The sequence below is a fragment of the Toxorhynchites rutilus genome, unplaced genomic scaffold, assembly GCF_029784135.1.
Source record: "Toxorhynchites rutilus septentrionalis strain SRP unplaced genomic scaffold, ASM2978413v1 HiC_scaffold_185, whole genome shotgun sequence".
Taxonomy (NCBI): domain Eukaryota; kingdom Metazoa; phylum Arthropoda; class Insecta; order Diptera; family Culicidae; genus Toxorhynchites; species Toxorhynchites rutilus.
Genome location: NW_026599746.1, coordinates 3380 through 25000, shown reverse-complemented (window position 1 = coordinate 25000; position 21621 = coordinate 3380). Strand labels below are relative to the sequence as shown.

The 21621-nt window shown below is 45.8% G+C and overlaps 1 protein-coding gene across 1 annotated transcript; it reads right to left on the bottom strand.

Annotated features, from left to right (window-relative positions):
• Positions 1 to 2304: 2304 nt before the first annotated feature.
• On the bottom strand, positions 2305 to 18153 carry LOC129781713 (titin-like; the record flags this gene model as incomplete). Its single annotated transcript, XM_055789283.1, has 10 exons — positions 2305 to 3691; positions 3748 to 4081; positions 5014 to 5200; positions 5264 to 5435; positions 5494 to 5728; positions 5791 to 11634; positions 11695 to 14493; positions 14751 to 16121; positions 16180 to 16409; positions 16473 to 18153. Coding segments are annotated over 10 exons (14225 nt in total), but the record flags the coding sequence as incomplete, so codon positions are not given.
• Positions 18154 to 21621: the final 3468 nt, after the last annotated feature.

Here is a 21621-nt window from a genome sequence, read left to right as displayed (position 1 = left end):
GATGCCTCTTGTGATATGTATTGATGAAATAGAGAAAAAAAATCACCAATGTAATATAAGATAATTATCAATACCGAACACAATTATCATTTTTTCTTATCAGTAAAAACATGTTACTTTAATATAGGGAAAATATATTTGAAATGGGAAAGGTAATTTTCTTTTATAATTTTTACTTTCTGATTGTTTATTCAACCCAATGCGAATTTTAATTGGACTAACAATACCTAATACTATATGTACTATATGTAGTGAGACTCTATGTTGTACGGGAAAGGGTTAACACAACGGCTATCGTATACAATTTTACACCTACCCTTGTGCTGAAATTTTTCACAATACACGGTCGGACATTGATATGGAGTTTCACGAAGCAACCAACATTAAAGTTCCAAATTTAAATTTTATTTGCTAGAATTATTCGTTATACTCTTCTTACTTGCAATATAAAAATGACCCCGAAAAATGACCTCGACTTGCAATGCCTATTTCCATCAGGCAGCTTGTTTTTGATGTCTCTGTTAGGGAACCGCCGCATGTGTCGTCAATTTCAACCAATCAGAAGTGGGTATTTCCGTTAAGATAGGGGTTGAGATTTTTCAATTGTTTGATAGTTAGTTTAACGATATATATTATTTTATTCAATATAAAAAATTGTTATGGAGTGCCGAAATCGATTGACGCAAAAATTTCTTCAATCCATCATGAAATGACTGAGCAATAAGCGTTTGAAATTGGCCAATTTTCGCGATGTGCTCGATTCTCGATTTTCAATTTGTACCCCAATATGTTTGCCGAAAGACGTAATCCTACGTCAAAAAATTCGTGCTTCATGAAAATAGAAACTACTCGCACATCGGGTTGGTGAATTGTAATAAAATTATTCGGGGGGCGTTTGCGACGGCCAGGATCTAGGGTAATTTGAAAATCTGCCAGCGCTTTCAAGCGGAACCTCAACCTCTCTGTCTGAGATTTTGCAAACTAGCTGGTAGTGTCATCTACAGCCACACATCGAACTAAAAACGATCCGAACTGTCAACATATAAGAAGTTAGTGACTTCAAATGGCGACGATGAATAAAACAAGATGACCAAGCCCGTGGTGATGGAGCTTACGTCAATGCAGACGTGCAGAATGCAGCTTGCTGGGCAGGAATAACCGGAAACCGGAAAATCGGAAAGGTGGCTGACATTTTCAAGAATATGGAATTGCCATTACGGAACATGGTCATGGAATGGTATGTCACTAATGATGTGCAGGTGGTCCCCGAGGATGAGAACCCATCCAACATGTCAGAGCTTCGCCCAGTCGAAAACTATTGGGGCATTGTCAAGTTGAACTTGAAAAAGACTCCAACACTGTTGGAAGCGCGAGGTAGTTTAAGAAAAACTGGCGTTCTGTGGCGTGACAGTGACTGGATGAGGTGGTTGTAAAGAATTTGGTGGCAGAAGTTGAACGAAAGTCCCAGCAATTCGGATTCGGCCAACCGAAAACACAGCTGCATACTTTTTCTGTACTTTCTGCTAACTGAGCTTCAACAGAAAAATAATTTGATTTTGTTTTCAATTTAAACGCTTTCTTGTATGACCAAATTCTGATTCGAATCACCCTTTAAAAGAGCACTTCTGAATTGAAAATACGGGGAAACTTACATATTATTCTGTCCCTTTTTCCTCACATATATCATTCGGGAATGAGATTTATTACTATTCTTAAGTAATAGGTAACCCAGTAATACTTATTGAAATTTAAATTTTCATTTGCGACTGTACAATCCTTCGTTCACGTGGAAAATACTTTATTCCGGCAGCTGGAAAAACTTGCGAAAAGAAGCCTAGAATTACCTCAAACTATGAAAGTATGTAAGAGGAATCATGTTATATTCCATATTTACCGATATTCTAATTACTTAAAAAATCATTCATTCCTAGCCCTGGAAAAGGAACATCGTGAATATGATCTTCTACCAACTTTAATTGTACTTTATTTGGCTCGAAGGATCAATTCACCTAATTGTGTTCTGTATCATGAAAACCACTCTCCGAATTTTTAGAACTTTTTCGACATCAATATTTCGATGCAAATACAATATTTGCAATTTTTAGGGCTCAGACTTGGTAAATTAGAGCTCGCAATGAAAACAGGGAAACATATATATTTGGGAAGCCACGATTTGATTTTTCCAGCAATTATCACTTTAAATAAATTTAGGATAATTTGAGAATAATTTAGATCCAGTTCAAATAAAATCTGAATCAAATATGTTCATAGTTGACGAACAATTGGATTTTATTCTGTTATATTTTGTGATTATGAAGATCACTGTGATCCGTGTAACTTCAAAAGATCAATGAAAAACACAGTACTCACCTGAAAATCGGGCGACTCGGGAATCAGCAAACCCTCGCGCAGCCACTGTACTGTGACCTTGTTCGGTTTGCCGACGATTTGAGTTTTGAACTGTGCCGGTGCACCCTCGTCCACTACGCAATCCTTCATTTCGGTCAGCTTCGGTGCGGTATCCTGCATACCCGGTGTTACGACCTTCAGGCTAGCGGTGGTGTGTACCTCGCCGCCGGCATTCGATACGATACACAGATACTCGCCCTCGTCCTCGGGGAAGGCTTCCGTAACGATCAGTGTGAAGCAGTCTCGGTCTTTGGTCATCTGGAAGTACTTGGACGGTTTGATCTGTTTGTCCCCCTTGAACCACTGGGCGTTGGGACTTGGTTTGCCAGTGACGCGGGTGCGGAACTCCACCGATTGACCCTCGGGGACGGTTCTGTCCTTCAGTGGCTCGACTAGGGTCGGGGGACGCTCGGTGCCAGGAGTGGCAGGTTTCTCAATGATCGGAGTGTGCGGAGTGTCCACATTGCACGTAGCGTCACAGCGAGCCTCTCCGGCACTGTTGATGGCAACACATTCGTACTTTCCGCTGTCCTCGAAGTATGCCTCGATTATCAACAGTGTGTAATTGTTGTCCTCTTCCAGAATTTTGTACTTGATATTAGGCAGGATCTTCTGGCCGTTCTTCAACCAATATACATCGAGTGGTTTAGTTCCGGATATTTTAGCATCGAAACGGGCAAGTTGACCGGCGGTAACTTTGGTGTCCGAAATGGTGTTAACGAAGCTTGGCGGAATAACACCACCGCGACCCTGCTGGCGTCGTTGTTCAACGACTAGGTTGGCACTGCACTTGGCAGTTCCTCCACGATTCTCCGCGATAATAGCGAAAACGGCCGAGTCCTCGATGAATACCTGACGGATGATCAGCACTGACTTAGTTCCGAAGGTGTGAATTTGGAAATCCGAAGAGTTGTTGATCTGGAAGTTCTCACGGAACCACTTGACTGTGGGGAGTGGATCTCCGTCGAATTCAACCTCGAACCGAGCTTGTTCATTCTCGAACACACGGCACGGTTGAATCTTCTTGGTGAACACGGGCGGAGTGGCTGGTTTGAATGGACCCTCGACTATGCGTTCTTGGGTGGTTCCCTTGTGCTCGACCTCTGTCGTTTCCGTGGCCGTAATTTTCCGGATGATTTCCTTATCGTCATGAACTTCCTTCTGAACCTGCTTCTGCTGTGACACGTGGATCTCTTTACCCTGAACCGATGTTTCTGACGGATCTGGGATCTTCTTCTTCCTCTCCACGGTGGTACCCTCCTCGGTCTCCATAGTTTCATCGCTGAAAGTAAATGCAATATGATGGATGTGATAGATTTTTGATTCATCACCACTTACAGTGTTTCTTCATAAGCGGATGCCATGCCCTTGGCCATCGATTGACCGACAATTTTCTCGCCAGGAATAGCAAACTGGTGCTTCTCCTCGCGGAGCCGCTGTTCCTTGACCAGCTGTTCGTTCTCAACCTGGGCCAACTTGTTGTAGTACTCTTCGTTCTTCTTCTTCTTGACAGTCTTCTGCCATTCCGTGTCGCTGTCCCTCTTTTCCTTCGGCTTCAGATGTTGAGCCTTGATACCCTTCTTCTTTTTCTTGGACTCCTCCTGCAGTGTGATCTCCAGCTCGTTATCGACACGACCCTTCTGGTAGGCGACTAGATCGTAATCGTACCAAGCTGAACGGTGCGCATGGAACACAAAAAGTACGAGAGTGAATAAAAGCGGTCTTTTGGGTGCCACTGAGGCGGTATCCATAAATTTTGGTTAGAATTAAAGACTACAGATACTTTTCCGGCAATATGCGCTAAATTTCCTGAAAAAAAGGCATGCTTCGTACAGATTGAAGTCAGCTGATTATTTATAGAGGCTCGAAAGTGAGAACACGTAAACATGGATAGATAAAAAGATCGTTTTGTAACAAGCCTAGCAATCGCATTCACCTTCTCCAATACTCACCCGGTGCGATTGCTAGTTAAATCATGCTGCCTATAGAAGTTAAGAGATATTATTTACAACAAGCACTAGAAGCTACAGTTTAAGAAATAAATAAAAAACGTAGGTTCACAGTTGATCGTTATCACAGCTGGTCACGGATTTACAGAACAGCTATTCAATACTTCCAGCCTATACTTAGTCTTCGATGCTGAGTTGAAGTCCACGCTGTCCATCTCGGGTAGGGTCCATCATTGCCATCGAAGAGGAGTCCACAACCCCCGGGATATCTCCAATCAGAATGGGAAGAGGATTTTGGGAGTTTTCGGGTCGTTGGGATACAATATAGTGAAGTGATTGTGCGTTGGTGTCTTCCCCGGTGGGTGGGATAGTTTCTGATGTGATTTGATACTTATTCGACTCAAGTTTTGTAAGTTTGTTTAGTTGTACTCTCAAAAGTGAAGCGTGTTGTGTTAGTGTGTAAGAATAAAACCCTGAGTATATTGCGTAGAAAGGAGCGATCACTCCCGTAGTAAAGCGTCAAATAGAATTGATTTCTGTTTGCGATATTGTCTGATATCGTTTCTTAGTTTTGCAGTGGTGTGAGTGAGAAAGAAGAATAGTTTCATCTTTTCCTAGGCCTAGATGTAGACGTGTTTTCGGATCAAGTACTTACGTCTTGGAGAGTTCTTCAACACTCCACGGTAGTCGTCGTGACGTGGTGTGATCTTCAGTTCACAACTGGCGATAGCCTCCCCAACCGAGCTGCGAGCGATGACTTCGACCTTGCCGGTGTCGTACTGGCGTGTCTTCGGGATATCGAAGTGGTACATTCCGTCGTATGTAAGCTTGTATCGTTGACCCTACAATGGACACGAAATAATTTATTTGGCGAGTTCTGAATCATTGCTACTATGATCTCTTACATTGACAACAGTGTGTCCGTTGATGAGCCACATGACTCTTGGTCTTGGATGACCGGTTACACGGCAGCAGAAGCGTGCCCATTCTCCCTCTTCAACTTCGATCGACTCCGGACGGCTTACGAATGTTGGTTCCTTCTTCGGCTTCTGAGTCTCGTCAATAACCTCTGGAATACTATTTCGAAACATAATTAAATCCCAGCTCAATTTTTTTTCATAATCAAGTAGCATACTTCAAGTTCCACAAGGCCTCCATCTCGCGAATCTTTTGGATACTCTTCATGCCCTTCGGTAACTGCGAGTCATAGATAATTCCAGGCTTGCCAGTGGTCTTGATGATGGCGCGGGTTTCATCCATGCCGTACAGATTGGTTGCTCGGCACAAATACTCGCCACTGTCCTCAGGATAGATCCATCCGAAGTTCATCGCAACGTATCCAAAGTCGTAGATAGGTGTGAAGCGATTCTCTGCAAAATGCTCATACATTAATATCGTTATCGAGACTTCTTGCCCAAAAAAATCCACTTACTGTATGGCAACGGTTTGCCATTGTAGAACCACTCGACCTTCATGTTCGGATCACCAACCGGGGCCAACTGGCACTCGAATTTGGTAGCCTGCATCTCGGTCAGCTTGGTCTGGTCCTTGATCTGGGTAACGAAACGTGGTGGTTGCTTGCGGTCTGGGTCGAACAGATCATCCTCGGTTAGGAAGATCTCCTCTGTGTACTTCTTGATGGTAGCTTCCATCTGCATGAGCGTTTCCGACTTCTGCATACCCTTTGGAATCTGGTTCTGCAGAACAATCGACGGTAGCTTCTTGCAGCTTACGTGAGCCTTTGTTGAATCCTCGCCATGTTCGTTTATAGCACGGCAAACGTAATCACCACCATCCTCGACGTAAACCGACAGGATATCCAACGAAACGAAGCCCATGTCGTAGATTGTTCTATAACGGTGGCCACTTGGCAGTGGCTTGCCATTACGGAACCACTCAACGCGCAGTTTGGGATCTTCTTTTGGTTCAACGCGACACTCAAAGCGTACTGTTTCACCTTCATCGATGGTGAGCGACTGAATTTGGGTAACGAACTTCGGTGGTCCGAAGGTGCGTTCCTCTTGGGTAGCCAAGGTCACTTTTCCGCGCTCGAGTTCCTTCAGCTTGGAGGCGGTCATACCTTCAGGCAGCTGTGAGTCCAAAATAATTCCTCCGCGTGAAACCACCGTTACCTTAGCGGTAGTAGAGGCTGTGCCCCATCGGTTGGTAGCGCGGCACTCGTACACGCCAGAGTCACGCACGTACACGTAATCCATATCCATGGCAATGAATCCGAAATCGTTGAGCATATGCACACGGGATCCGGTAGCGAATGGTTTACCGTTATGGAACCATTCAATCCTCATCGACGAATCACCAACGGGTTCGACGCGGCAATCGAAATGTACGGGTCCGCCTTCGGCCACATCGTTGTTATCCTTGATTTCAACGATAAACTTCGGTGGACGACCTTCGTCCTCTTCGGTCATCATCTCCTCCCGTTTGTGCAGCTGTTCTTCCAGCTTTTGAATGCTCTCCGTGCCAGTGCGGAAATTCGATGGTAGCTGAGGTTCCATGATGATACCCTGGCGACCACGAACGGTTAATTTACACGACACAGTAGCTTCACCATGACGGTTGGTAGCCTTGCAAGTGTACAATCCCGAGTCCCGCTGGTAGCATCCAGCGATCTCCAGAATGACAAAACCAAAGTCGTTGATAGTCTTGATGCGAGATCCAGCCCACAAAGCTTTGCCATTGTGATACCACTCAACCCGCATGCTCGGATCATTGATCGGTGTCAGACGACACTCGAAGTGAGCCAACGAATTCTCGGTAAGAGTCATATCAGATGGGGTGGTAACAAACTCTGGTGGTTTTCCAGAATCATCGTCCATTGATAATCCCCCGCTACGCATGCCCAGACCCTCGAGTTCTGCGATTCTATCGATGGTTCCTTCCATTCCCTTAGGCAACTGTGATTCAAGAATAATGCTACGCTTACCCTGTACCTTCATCGTGGAAGAAGTGACAGCTTCACCGTAATCGTTGGTAGCGCGACACGAATACTCGCCAGAATCTTCGGGATAAACAGGAGAAATTTCCAGAATGACGAATCCGAAGTCACAGAACGTGCGGAATCGAGATCCAGCCTTGAGTGGTTTACCATTCCAGAACCACTCAACCTTGAGTTTCGGATCGTCGGTTGGTGTAAGTTTTCCTTCAAAGTGGGCGCTCTCTCCTTCACGCAGACTGTCGATGTTCGATAGAGGTACGGTGAAGACCGGTGCACGACCACCTTCGACACGTTCACGCTCATCGCGAGTACGAATCAGAGAATCCTCCAGAGTCTGAATCTTCTCCAATCCACCTTCCATTCCACGTGGCAGTTGCGAATCCAGAATGAGGTTAGCCTTCGAAACACACTTCAGAGTAGCCTTGGTACTGTCCGATCCGTACTTGTTCGTCGCACGGCACTCAAATTCACCGGAATTCTCCTCGTAACAATACAAAATGTCCAAAATAACAATGCCGAAGTCGTGGAAGGTTCGGTAACGATGTCCATGGGGTAATTTCTGTCCGTTCCAGTACCACTCGACAACCAGATCCGGATCGGTGACCGGTGTGAGTCTAGCTTCGAAATGCGCGCTTTGTCCCTCCACCAACTTGGTGACGTCGGAGATCTGAGTGGTGAAACGGGGTGCTTCTCCAACTGGGGATCCGGCAGCAGTGGGTTTCATTCCAGCATGGCTCTCGAGCTCGCGAATTCTAGCCAGCGAATCAGGTTGAAGTGATTCCAAGTATACTCCTCCCTTGCCAGTGCATCGCAGAGTAGCGCGGGTTGTGTCTTCGCCATATTTATTCGATGCGCGACAGACGTATTCACCCGAATCGTGGTTCTGAACGTATGCGATATCCAACAGGACATATCCGAAATCGGAGACCGGCTTAATTCGGTTCGAGTGACGCAGAGGCTTGCCATTGTGGAACCATTCGACCGTAAGCTCTGGATCATTAACTGGAACCAGTGTACATTCGAAGTGAGCAGACTGTCCATCCTTCAGTCCCTCCAAGTTCTGAATCTGGGTGGTGAAGCGTGGTTTCTGTCCGGCTGATTTGTCAACACATTCAAGCTCGACACTAATTTCAGCGCTACCCCATTTGTTGGTCGCCTTGCAGCTATAAGTTCCAGAGTCTTCAATCTTAGTGCCCAAAATCTCCAGCACAACCATTCCGAACGCATACACGGTACGAACTCTGTGGCTTGCATCAAGCTGTTTGCCGTTGTAGAGCCATTCAATGACCATGGTTTGATCTCCAGTTGGGATCAAAGTAGCATCGAAGTGAGCAATCTCACCCTCACCAATATTTTTGATGGCAACGAACTCCGTGGTAAATCTTGGAGCGTGTCCGGCATCCGCATCGGCCTTTCCAGCTTCTTGTCTGCGCAGGGACTCTTCCAAATCTTGAATCTTTTCCAAACCTTCGGTACCCTTTGGATGCTGAGTGCGTTCAATTAGGCTTTCCTTTGTGGTACAGTAGATGGTGGATGAAGTGAATGCTTCCCCGGATAGATTGTAAGCCTTGCAAGTATAGATGCCCTGATCACGCTCGTACACTTCAATCAGATCCAATGTGACGAACCCAAAGTCGCTGGTCATCTTGAACCGTGATCCATGCTCCAGAACCTTCCCGTTGAAATACCACTCGATCTTGAGGTTAGGATCATCCTTCGGTTCCACCGTTCCCTCCAGATGGAGAGATTCAGATTCGTTGAGGTGGAACTCGGATTGCAACTCGACGGTCCATTTTGGTTTCGGGTAAGGAGTTTCCGGTTTCGATTCTTGGCGTTTATAGCGGTTGGCCAAAGCGGCTTCAGTATCCTGAACAGCTTCCAAACCAGTCTTGCCTTGTGGATGCTGAGTATCCAAATACATTGTAGTGGTACTGGTGCATCTCAGCGAACCAGATGTCGAAGCGGAACCCTTGTTGTTGGTTGCCTTGCATGTGTAAATTCCTGAATCTTCGGCATATACCCCAGAGATATCCAAGGAAACATATCCGAAATCATAAGTGGTCTTGAACCGAGCCCCAGTGGGAAGTGGCTTTCCGTTGACAAACCATTCGATTTGCATGGTTGGATCCTTAGAGGGTTCTACATTGCACTGGAAGTGGACGTTATCGTTTTCTTTGCACTCCACATTGTTCAGATGGGTGATAAACACTGGTGATTTGTACTGTGGTTCTGGAGTATCCTTGTGAGCGGCGCGAGGAGCCTCCAGATCGCTAATCTTCTGGACGGATGCTGGATGCAATGTGTCTCCCAACAGCCAGTGACTACCTTCAATCTTCAAAGTAGCAGTTGAAACGGCTTCACCGTAGTTATTGGTAGCCTTGCAGGTATAGATGGCCGAGTCGTCAGCGCGCAGTCCATTGATTGAGAGAGTGACAAGACCAAAATCGAAAGTGCTGCGGATTCTAGCTCCCGTAGTAATAGCCAAACCATTCTTGAACCATTCAATCCTAAGATTAGGATCAGCGCGTGGTTCGACTTGAGCTTCCATGTAAACGTGTTGACCTTCCTGCAGTTTATCGAAGCTTTCCAGATGGGTGGTGAACACCGGGGCCTGCTGGGGAGTTGTGTCGACAAACATATCCGGTACACGGTTCATCGCTGCTTCCTTGAGCTGAATCTTCTCCCATGCCTCAGGAAGCAATGGTTCTCCTGCGATGGATGATTTCGATTTGACCTTCATCGTAGTCGACGATACAGCTTCGCCAGCTTTGTTGATAGCCTTGCACATGTACAAGCCAGAGTCTTCGGTGACAACGGAGTTAATATCCAATGTGACGAATCCAAAGTCGTTGGTGGTTCGGAAGCGTGATCCTAGCTTGAGCTCTACACCATTCACATACCATTCGTACTTCATGCTGGCATCACCAACAGGGACAACTCGAGCTTCGAAGTGAGCATGCTGACCTTCCCATAACTCAGACGGTCCCGTCAGCAGTTGGGTGAAGATTGGCTTCTCGAATCCAGCTTCTTGTTCTTCTGGTCGTGGAGCATGTGGCTGCTCAAGCTGAATGATCTTCTTCATTCCCTCCGGATGTTGAGACTCCATCTGAATGCTAGCCTTGGTGCGAATCCGCATGGAGGCGGTAGTAACGGCTTCACCGAGAGGATTGATTGCGCGACACATGTAGACACCCTCATCTTCTTCTCGGACATGAGAAAGATCCATCGAAACAAATCCGAAATCGTGTTGTTTTGTAATGCGAGAACTATCCTCAAGCGGTTTCTCGTTTCTGTACCATTCAACTTTGAGGTTTGGATCTCCGACTGGAATTAAGCGACACTCGAAGTGAGCGGTTTGGCCTTCAGCAATGAAATCAATGTTTTGCAGTGGTTGAGTGAAGACTGGACGTTGCTTGGTGACGGCATCTTGAATCTCCGGACGCTTGAACGGTGCAGCTCCTTCGAGTTGTCTAATTTTGTCCAAACCTTCCGGATGCTGGGTATCCAAAATAATCGAGCCCTTGGCGGTAACTTGCATGTTGATCGACGACTTGCATTGACCTTTAGCGTTGATGGCCTTAACACTGTACTCGCCAGCATCTTCAGGAACGACATGTTGAATGTCAAGAGCAACATAACCGAAGTCGAACGTTATATGGAACCGTGCGGCCGATGGCAGGGGTTTGCCATTGTGGTAGAACTCGATGCGAAGATTCGGGTCGTGGATTGGTTCAACCTGTGCTTCAAAGTGAGCGGTTTGTCCCTCGTTGATTTCGGTTGTACCACGTAACTCGGTAACGAAATGAGGTGGCGACACCACCGGTTCTTGGATTTCTTGACGCGATTGACGGGATTGTGCTTCCAACTTCTGGATTTTCTCCAAACCATCGGGGTGTTGTGAGTCGAAAATAATGCTACGCTTGTTGACCACGCGAATGTTACACGTGCTGACAGCTTCTCCCACCAGGTTGGTGGCTTTGCACATGTACGTACCACTGTCCTCACCGTATACATACAGAATGTCCATTGCGACGTAACCGAAGTCGTGCGTCGTGCGGAAACGATGACCAGCCCGGATTGCTTTTCCGTTGATGAACCACTCAATCTTCAAGTTCGGGTCATTGATCGGTTCGACACGGCATTCCAAATGTGCGTAGTCGCCTTCCTTAAGGTTCTCCAAGCTGGTCAGTGGTGTCAGGAACACCGGCTTCTGCTTGGCAGGTTCCACCTCCGGGGTTTGCGGTTTCTGATAGCTCTCTAGTTCCTTGATTTTCTGCAAACGCTGTTCATCTAGTGTCTCCAAATATAATCCAGCATTTGCTGCAATGAGAAATTAATGTAAGAAGTCTCTTATTAAAATCCAGATTTTGCCTAGCTTACCTGTGACTTTTACAGCGCATGTCGTGACAGCCTCCCCAACCGCATTCTTCGCCTTACACATGTAGGTACCTGTGTCCTCAGCGTGTGCGTACAGAATATCGAGAGCGACGAAACCGAAGTCGTACGTGGTCTTGAAACGGTGTCCCTGTTGAATTGGGCGACCATTGCAGTACCACTCAACCTTCATTGTTGGGTCGTTAACCGGAGTGAGAGTGGCTTCCAAATGTACTGGCAAACCTTCCGCGACGTTGGTATTCTTCAGTGGTCTACCGAATTGTGGCTTTTCGGCAACAAAGTGGTCTTCCTCAGCTTTGCGTCCGTAACGTGAATCACACTCAAGGTACTGAATCTTCTCCAGAGCTCCTTCATGCTGAGTGTCACGAACAATTCCAGACCTAGTCTGGACGCTTAGCGAAATTGAAGATGATTCCGAGCCAAGTAGGTTGGTAGCTTTGCAAGTGTACTCTCCGGAGTCTTCTGCGTAGACGGTGAGAACGTCCAAAGCGGCGAAGCCAAAATCATAAGTTGTTCTGAAGCGGTGACCGGTAGTCAATGGTTGACCGTTGTGGAACCATTCTACTTTCAGGTTTGGATCCGGGTATGGTTCTATACGACACTCGTAATGGGCGCTCTGCTGCTCGACCAGGTTAGTTGGTCCGTGCAGCTTGGTGACGAACTTAGGCTTCTGGGTGATAACCAACTCTTCTTCTTCCCTGCGGGAATAGCGGACGGTGTCTTCAAGCTGATGAATCTTTTCAAGAGCGCTTTCGTTTTGAGTTTCCAGATCAAGAGCGGCCTTGGATTGGACCATCAGTTTCGCTGAAGTGACGGCTTGTCCTAGATCGTTGGTAGCGCGGCAAGTGTATGTGCCCGAATCTTCCGGGTTAACGTATTTCATGTTCAGTGCGACGTAACCGAAGTCATGCATAGTGGTGGTACGATTCGATGCCTCGATTGGGACTCCATTCCTCAACCATTCAACGCGCATTTTCGGATCACCGACTGGAACCAAGCGAGCTTCGAAGTGTACGGCTTGATTTTCGGCAACTTTCACATCTTTGACAGGGAGCGTGAATACCGGTGCCTGAGTGATGATCTCGTCAACTTCGGTCTCGCGTTGATAGCGAGAATTGTCCTCGAGGTAGCGCAAACTTGTCAAAGCATGTTCGTGCTGTGTTTCTGAGTAGATGCTCTTGCGGGTGTGAACGACGCAAGTCGCCGAAGTAACAGCCTCGCCCAATGCGTTCACAGCACGGCAAGTATAGGTACCGGAGTCTTCGGCCAAACATCCCATAATATCCAGCGCAACAAAACCGAAGTTGTTCGTTTCGGTGAAGCGCGATCCAGCCTTAACTGGGGCGTCGTTATGGTACCATTCAACGCGTAGAGTTGAGTCGGACACGGGGATCAGACGACACTCGAAGTGAGCGCGTTGTCCTTCCTTGATTTCGATGTGTTTCAGAGAGGTAGTAAAGGTAGGAGCCTGTGATGGCATATCATCGCCGTAGTCTGCACGTTGGTGTCTTGATTTCTCTTCCAGATACTGAATTTGCTCCAGACCCATTTCGTTCTGAGTACAGGTCAAAATTTGCTGTGAACCACGGCAAACCAACTGAACGGCAACTTCATCTACGCCTACCAGGTTGACCGCACGGCACATATAGGTTCCAGAGTCTTCAGCAATCAAATCAATAATATCCAATGCAACATAACCGAAGTCATGAATCGGACGGAAGCGATGACCAACGGTAATAGGGTGTCCGTTTTTGTACCACTCAACCTTTAAGTTGGAATCAGTTACCGGTTCTAGTTTGCACTCGAAGTGAGCGTGTCCTCCTTCTTGGGCACGATCGATGTTCTTCGGACGAGTCACGAAGCGAGGCTTAACGTTGACGATTTCATCCACGAACTCGGTTTTGCGGTAACGTGAGATATCCTCCAGATATTGCAACTTTTCCAGACCTGCTGGATATTGAGTTTCCAGGATCAGATCCTTTTTGGCAACGATACGAACGGAGCACGATGTTACAGCCTCACCCAGCGAGTTACGAGCTTGACAGGTATAGACACCAGAATCGCTAGCGTAGACACCGAGCAGATCCAGAGCAACATAATCAAATTCATACGCTGGACGGAAACGATGACCAATCTTGACGGGGTGTCCATTGACAAACCAATCGACACGCATGGATGGATCCCCAACCGGTTGCAAACGGCATTCCAAGTGGATATTGGTTCCCTCATAGGTCTCAATGTTGTGTAAGGGACGCACAAACTGTGGCGGAGACATGACTGTGATGTCCTCGAGAACGTCACGTCGCATCCGAGAAGCATCCTCAAGATACTGCAACTGTTCATGGGACATCTCACTCTGTGAATCGGTGATGATGTCCGAACGGGTGATGACTCGCACGCAAGCCGAAGTATGGGAACTTCCCAGTTGATTGGTAGCACGAACGGTGTATTCGCCGGAATCGAGGGCGGTGCAGTGCAGGATATCGAGCGCTACAAAGCCGAAATCGTAGTAGGTCTTGAAACGAGAGCCAACTGTAATCTCGCGACCATTCAGGAACCACTCAACGCGCATTGTTGGGTCGCCCAGTGGTTCGAGCTTGCACTCCAGATGAATGTTGCGGCCTTCACCAACGGGTTGCGGATCCGAAAGCGGCTGAATGAAGATGGGTTTGGATTTGCACAGTTCTTCGATCTGGTATTGAGGTTCGACGAATTGAGTTTCACGCTGCTGTTGCGTTTGTTCGACAATGTGGTGCATGCTAGTTGTATCGATGGCTGCACGAGCTGTAAGGATAAACATACGTACAGATATTTATGATGTGCCCTAATTCTAGAAGTACGTTCAAAGTGGTTCTCAACAACACTGCTGATTTGATACTATATTCACAAAACTGTTTTATCTAACAACGCGAAAACTGTTTCTAACAAGATGACTACAAATTTTCAATGATCCGTTACTCAACTTTACACACAACAAGTAGACAGGAATAAAAGAATCGTCATTTAGTCGTTCGACCTTGAAGGGAGTGCAGCATACTTACTCTCGACAATCATCTGGGCATCGAGTTGGGCTTGTCCAGCACTGTTGGTAGCGACCAGCGTGTAGGTACCCGAATCTTCACCGCGCACATCCAAGATATCCATGGCGACGTATCCGAAATCGTGATAGGTCTGAATACGATTGGCGGTCATCACCGGGCGTCCATTGTGGTACCATTCGACACGCATTGTCAAGTCCGACTGTGGTTCCAGGCGCGCCTCGAAGTGAGCACGCTGTCCCTCTACGATTTTGTTGGTAGCCTTCAATGGACCCAAGAATCGTGGAGCTGTGGTGATGACCTGCTGTTCTTCCTGGGTAGTACGAGTGTATTTTGAAGAATCTTCCAAATATTGAATCTTCTCCATGCCCATGTGGCTAGTCTGTGAGTCGACGATGATGTCCTGACGGGTGACGACGGTCAGCCTGGCAGTGACATGAGCCTCGCCAAGAGAATTGTACGCGCGGCAAGTGTAATGACCCACATCGTGAATTGTAACTTGTTTGATGGTAAGAGCGACGTATCCAAAGTTGCAGAAAGTTGTAATACGAGAGCTGGCTTCGATCGGGTGACCATCCTTCAGCCATTCAACGCGAAGCGTTGGATCACTGACGGGTTCTAGACGACCCTCAAAGTGAGCGAAGCCTCCTTCGCGAATGTTCATTTGATCGGAGATGGGTGCCTTGAATTCAGGGCGCTGGGTACTTTCTGGAGTTTCCTCGTAGAATTTCATGTTCTGATATTTCTGGTACTGCTCGAGTTGCTCGACCTTTTGGATGTAGTTTTGCTGCTCGGCAATACCCAAATCTCCGGTGACAGCAGCCTTGCTAATAACCGAAATCTGAGAAGTACTGATCGCTTCGCCTATGCGATTGACAGCACGCACTGTGTAGGTACCAGCATCTTCAGCTCGTAGGTGCATGATATTCAGGGAGACGTAGCCGAAGTTGAAGATGGCGGTAATCCTAGAGCTTGCCGTGATCGGGCGACCATCTTTGTACCACTCTACTCTCATTGTTGGATCGCTGACAGGAGTAATCTGAGCCTCAAAATGAGCGTTTCTTCCTTCTTCCAACTGGCCCAAGTCTTGCAATGGGCGAGTGAAAGCTGGCTTCTGGTTGATGACTTCCTCAATACTCTCAGTGCGGACGTACTTGGAGTAGTCCTCGAGATGTTGAATCTGGTCCAGGCTAGTTGGATGTTGAGACTGCTGTTCGATCGGAGGTCTTGGCTGCACACTTAACATCGCATGCGATTCGGCAACACCGGTCGAGCTAGACACGCGGCATGTGTATTCGCCGCTGTCTTCCAAAACGATGCTCAGCAGGTCCAGTGCGACGTATCCAAACTGGAGCGTGGTATTGGCACGGGAACCTTCAACAAAACGATCGATTAGCTTCCCCTTCGAGGAGTTTTGTTATGCTATACTTACTTGCTTGAATCAAGTTTCCATTCAGGAACCACTGGACGCGCATCGTCGGATCGGAGACGGGTTCAATGCGGGCCCCAAAGTGTACCTTACCGCCCTCGATTTGAGCGACGTCACTAAGAGGGACGACAAACTTAGGCGGTGGATAAATACGATCCTCCTCTTTCGGTGCCACATGTGGAGCGGCACGCTCGACGTGACGTAGAAAGATGACTTCTGGTTCCGGAGCAGGTCTGTGGAGGAATTGTTCGAGTGTAAATTCCTAATACGATTCAATGACTGCGTGCAATACTCACTCCGGTTGGATGACTTTTGTCGGCCGTGGTAGATTGAGACGACGCTGTTCCGGAGCTGGTCCCTTCGGAGTTTCGACGAAGAGACGAGCTCGGGTAGCAGTAGTACCGGCAACGTTCTGCGCGGTGCACTGATACCAGGCAGCATCCGACGTCTTTGCTCGTGGGATGTCAACGGTGGTGGAGCCATTATCGTCCCACAGGATTTGCACGTCCGGTCCGGGCATCAGAGTGACGCCGTCCTTCTGCCAGGAAATACGCGGAATTGGCGTACCGATGGCACGTGCAAACAGTCGAACGGGCTCACCCTCCTTCACGTTGACAGTGGTAAAGCGTTCGATGAACTTTGGCGCAACGACCTGTTCGCGTTCGCACACGACTAGTTTGGCTTGGGCAGCAATCTCCCCGGTCTTGTTACGTGCAACGCAGGTCACAATACCGTGATCGTAGCGGTTGGTGCTAGTGATCATCAGCGAATGATTACCTGCTTCGTTGACGAGAATCTTATGGGTAGCATCATCGGTAACTAGCTTACCGTTGATGTACCAGGCTACTTCCGGATATGGACGACCGGTGACACGGCAGTCGAAGCGAGCCATCTTCCCTTCGGTAGTTTCCTGATCTTGAATCAATGTCACAAACACGGGAACCAGAGCTTTTGTTGTTTCCGCAGTTTCAATAATTTCATGGCTAGAACTATTAACGGCAACCTGTTCGTGTGCTGCTTCGATAGCCAGGATTGCGGATGAAACCTGGCATCCCTGTGGATTTTCTGCCAGAAGAGTATAGTGACCAGAGTCCTTGGCATTAACGCGCTTGATGCGCAACGTGGCCTGTTGATTTGAGTAGCTGATTTCGTACTTGTCTGCCGATGGGATGATGCGTTGACCATCCTTGAACCAACTTAGCCTTGGCTTTGGATTGGCGCTAACTCTGGTACTGAATACAGCATCGGCTCCTTCGACTAGTTTAGAGTTTCTTGGTTTCTGGCTGATCTGGGGTGGTGCTGGTGGACCAAGCGCACGATCAATAGTGGTGATAAGCTGAGCATCGGTTTCCCCAGCGTACCGACGGGTAATCGATTCTCGGAAAGAAACTTCCCGCAGCAATCGATACTCGAAGGTATCGACCCTAAATTCTTCCTCAATGTGAAGATAACCATTGCTGAACTGTTGCTGGCTAGTGGTTTGCTTCTGTTGGATAATCTGATGCTGCTGCTGCTCACGCTTGACCTGCTGGAACTGCGGTGCGGGCATTCCTTCTGGCTGAATGAAAACAGAGCAGATGGCTTCTCCAACAGCGTTCCTAGCTTTGCACGTGTATTCACCCTCATCGCCCGGTCCGATCTGGTTGATCAGCAGCGAGACAACACCGGTGGCTGGGTTGTAGCTAAGCCTGTGTTTCGCGGAATCGACAAGTGGTGCGCCTTTTCGAGTCCACGAAACTTCTGGCTTGGGGTTTCCCTTGAGCTTGCCCTCAAACAACGCATTGCCACCCTGGGCAAAGCGGGAGTTTTTGAAGATTTGCTCAAACACCGGTGGCGACGCGTCAGCCGGGATGCCCGGCGACTGTACCAGATAGCTTGGTGCATGCTGCTGGTACAGCTGGCCAGACGGCGTCTGTGGGGCCGATGTGATGGCCGGTGTCGACGTCTGCTGAACTATAGCGCCATGTTGCTGTTGCACTGTTGTAGAGGGAAGAAACGAAAACAAGAAAGCAACAGTTAGTTGAGAGTTTTATTTTTAAACTTTCAATTCGTTGCGAAGACACGTTTTAGCAAGCTTCAAGTGCTCTGATGTGTTATGAAATGTGTATCTAAAGATAATCAACTATTTTGTCGCTTTAAACTTATCGTGCTTCGCACGTCACGAGCACAATTGATTTCTATGATGATCGCTTCGTAGCGAGGAAGAGGTGTGTCGAATGTATTGTTTACCTGATGATGCTGACCTAGGTGAGCATATCATTCGGTTAACCAGGTCCTTGCTACCGTATGGGTAATCCAAAAATACATTTTTATTTAAAAATAATGGGTCAAGGTCATCCGAATCACCAGTTTTGATACACGGGTTCTTCCTCTTGAAAATCGATTTATGTAAAACAGAATCGATTTCCGTTTTTGCGATCGTTCCACTGACGTTGCGATGTCCGCATTTTCTCAGTGATTTCGACCTGGGATCGGCTTTGCGGAGCTGATCTATTTTTACGCTACATATTGCTGTAATCGTAACAGCTGTACAGATGTTTGTTCTCTAGGGCGAACATTCGGTTGTGAAATCGAGAGACATTGGGGGAGACGCAACACATGAAAAAAACTCGAGTGATGAAAAATATGATTTGGCTGAAGTGTGGTAAGATCGTAACATTTTATCTTCTGTTGACGACGTGCTGGCTTGCTAACAGAACGTATCGAATTGTTCAAAATTAGCGCATACTGAACGTATGTGCCTCGTGTTTTATTCTTCTTGGGATTTCATTGTCGGTTGTGATATGTTGTGTAATCCGTTACGTTGCTTATCATTGAGATTATCTATGTTTAGATCGAGGCAGTTTAATTCTGTAGCCTAGGATGTATCGTAACTATTCAAATCGTGGAGACATTTCGATTAATGTTTGTGTCCTTGTAGATTAAACCTATTTCAACTAGTTTTTGAGATTTAAGATTTAAACGTGCATTGGTTATATTGAGTGGAACTGATTCGTGTTCGACTCATGAAGAGTGAAAATGTACACGATGCATAAATCAACCTTTCCGAATATTGAATAATGGAGATCTCATACATTTTCCTTCAAACGTTCGAGCATAGTGATTTTTTCGATAATCATATATTCGTCTTATTGTCCCGTTATAAAATATTCCTGTCAGTCGCTGACTTGCAAAATAAATGGCTTGTTACTGGACCAAGCGTGAACAACACACTGAGAGAAATAATTAGAGAATATAATGAATTTTTTGGTTAATGCTACCAATCTACAGTCATTTTCTACCGTACTTATAAACATATGTGTGAGGTAGAACCATGATTCGTATGTCCAATATCGGCTACATTTTTCCGGCGAAAATGCAAGTATTAGAATTATAGCAAAACGCTTACCTCCCTATTGCCTTATGGCAACAATAAAAATGGTTAATACGCGCTTTTTTCACCAGTCTTCAGATATGACAACATTCAAATTGACTTATTCTATCGAGAAAAACATACTAACCTCTGGTAGGGATGTGGGATAGTTGGCGATATGTACATAAAATTCGTACATTCTACTAATGCTTGCATTACCAAAGGAATTTTATAGTTTTCTACCGAAAATTTTTCTAAGAGCAGGGATGCCGAACCACTCGATATGTCAAGTTTCCAAATGAGATAAAGTTTTTGAGTACTATTCACGTCCGTAACATATGTTTTCGTATCATATATTCATGAACAGTTTCATTTGGTTGATGTAGTGTTTCCAACAAATTTTATTTTTCTGTAATGCTTTGTCATGAAAACTAGTTTGAAAGTATTTACCATGAGTACATTATGTAGAAGTGTATTCTCAAATATTATTGGCAACTCTTTAGAATTAACCAACCAGCAGTTGGTCCGAGTTTGACAGAAAACTGATCCAAAATCGACCCCCCTATTGACTAGTCGCGTTTCAGATTTTCTGGACTTTTTCTGCCTGTTAAAACAAGAAGCGCATGGAAAAATAGTTTTGATCCGTTAAAAATTTAAAGTTGCTCTTTTTTTTTATGAGTTTTTTGTGCAATAACATTTAATAAGTAAAACGGTTGTTTCGTCAATTTAAAGATGCAGAAGCTTTGTAATATGTGTTTCAGGAAGTTCAAAAAAATCAAGGCTAAACTGTTTTGGCCAATATTTTGCCAAAGCTAACGTTAATTGACACGCTGAAAAATGGCGGAATATTCTGTGAGTTGACGTTTGGCTTAGGAGAGTGTACATTTGCTAGATAACTGTGTACATTTGTTAGGTTTCAGAACTGCTATCACAAAAACATCGTGAAGACGGTTAAGTATGGTTTTTCTCAACCCATTGGTGCTCAGCGTATGAAATTTAATACGCAAAAATGCCCGTTTTTGGAAAACTGTTTTTGATGAAACTAAAGTGTTAAGCGCATTTTAAATGATACCACATGACAGTTTAAGAGTGTTTTTTGTGTCAGTGTCATTTTTGTTGTTTTGTTGTGTTTTGAAGCTTACAAAGTTCGAGTTTCCCGCAAAAGTTGCAAAGTAAACATAACCTACACCTGGGCAGTAGTGGGTTAATGATGAATTCGTAATGATTGATTTTGAAATAAATTTTTGACCTATCCTAAAAGTCCATCTATCTCTTCAACCAGAATTCACAATATTTTGGTGATGGGCCTGCAATATAGTGAAGTAGTCATGATGTGATCGTTGCCGAGTTCTGAATTTTAGCTGATACTTTCAATGCTGAGATCGACGGCAATACGAGGCTTTCAGAGGTTCAGCAACACTCTCCTATACAACTGAAATACTTTCTCAAGAACAAGGTCTAGGTCTGGTCGAGGCCTTAGCATGTTATATACTTTGGAAGGTCAAGAAAAACGGATTTTCGTGATTTTTATTAGATGTTGGAATTAAAGAATGGTGTTGGGTCATTTTAGTGGTTGGTTAGGGTGTATTTGAAGATGCTTTTCTATTTTTTTTTATGCTGTTGGTAGCTGGGCGCGTGTGTGCTCTATCTAAAACAGTTCCTTGCTGGTGATATTTTTCGACGTACAACTACGTCTGTCATTTCTATACTGGGGCGTAAGTTCAATGTTTTCAAAAACGCGTGCGTTACATTGGAGAAATAAGATTTTGATCGTTAATATCTCTGCCGGCTGAACGAAATTATATGACAACCAATAAAAATGAAAAAGAATGTATTATCCAGATTGTTACGTAGCGGTTTTTGAACATTCGAAAAATTGTTAAAATGACTTCCAATTGAATTAAAACTAGCTGTTTTTTTTAACAAACATCGCTGTTTAAAAAATCTTAAATATTTTTTTTGACTTAAGAGATTGACAATATGCGTGAACCAGCGTGAGTCGAAATTTGATGAACACGTTGGAACGCGACAATTATTGCTTGTAGTGACATTTTGATCGTCTCGCGTTATTGAAAAACCAGCCTGAAAAAAAC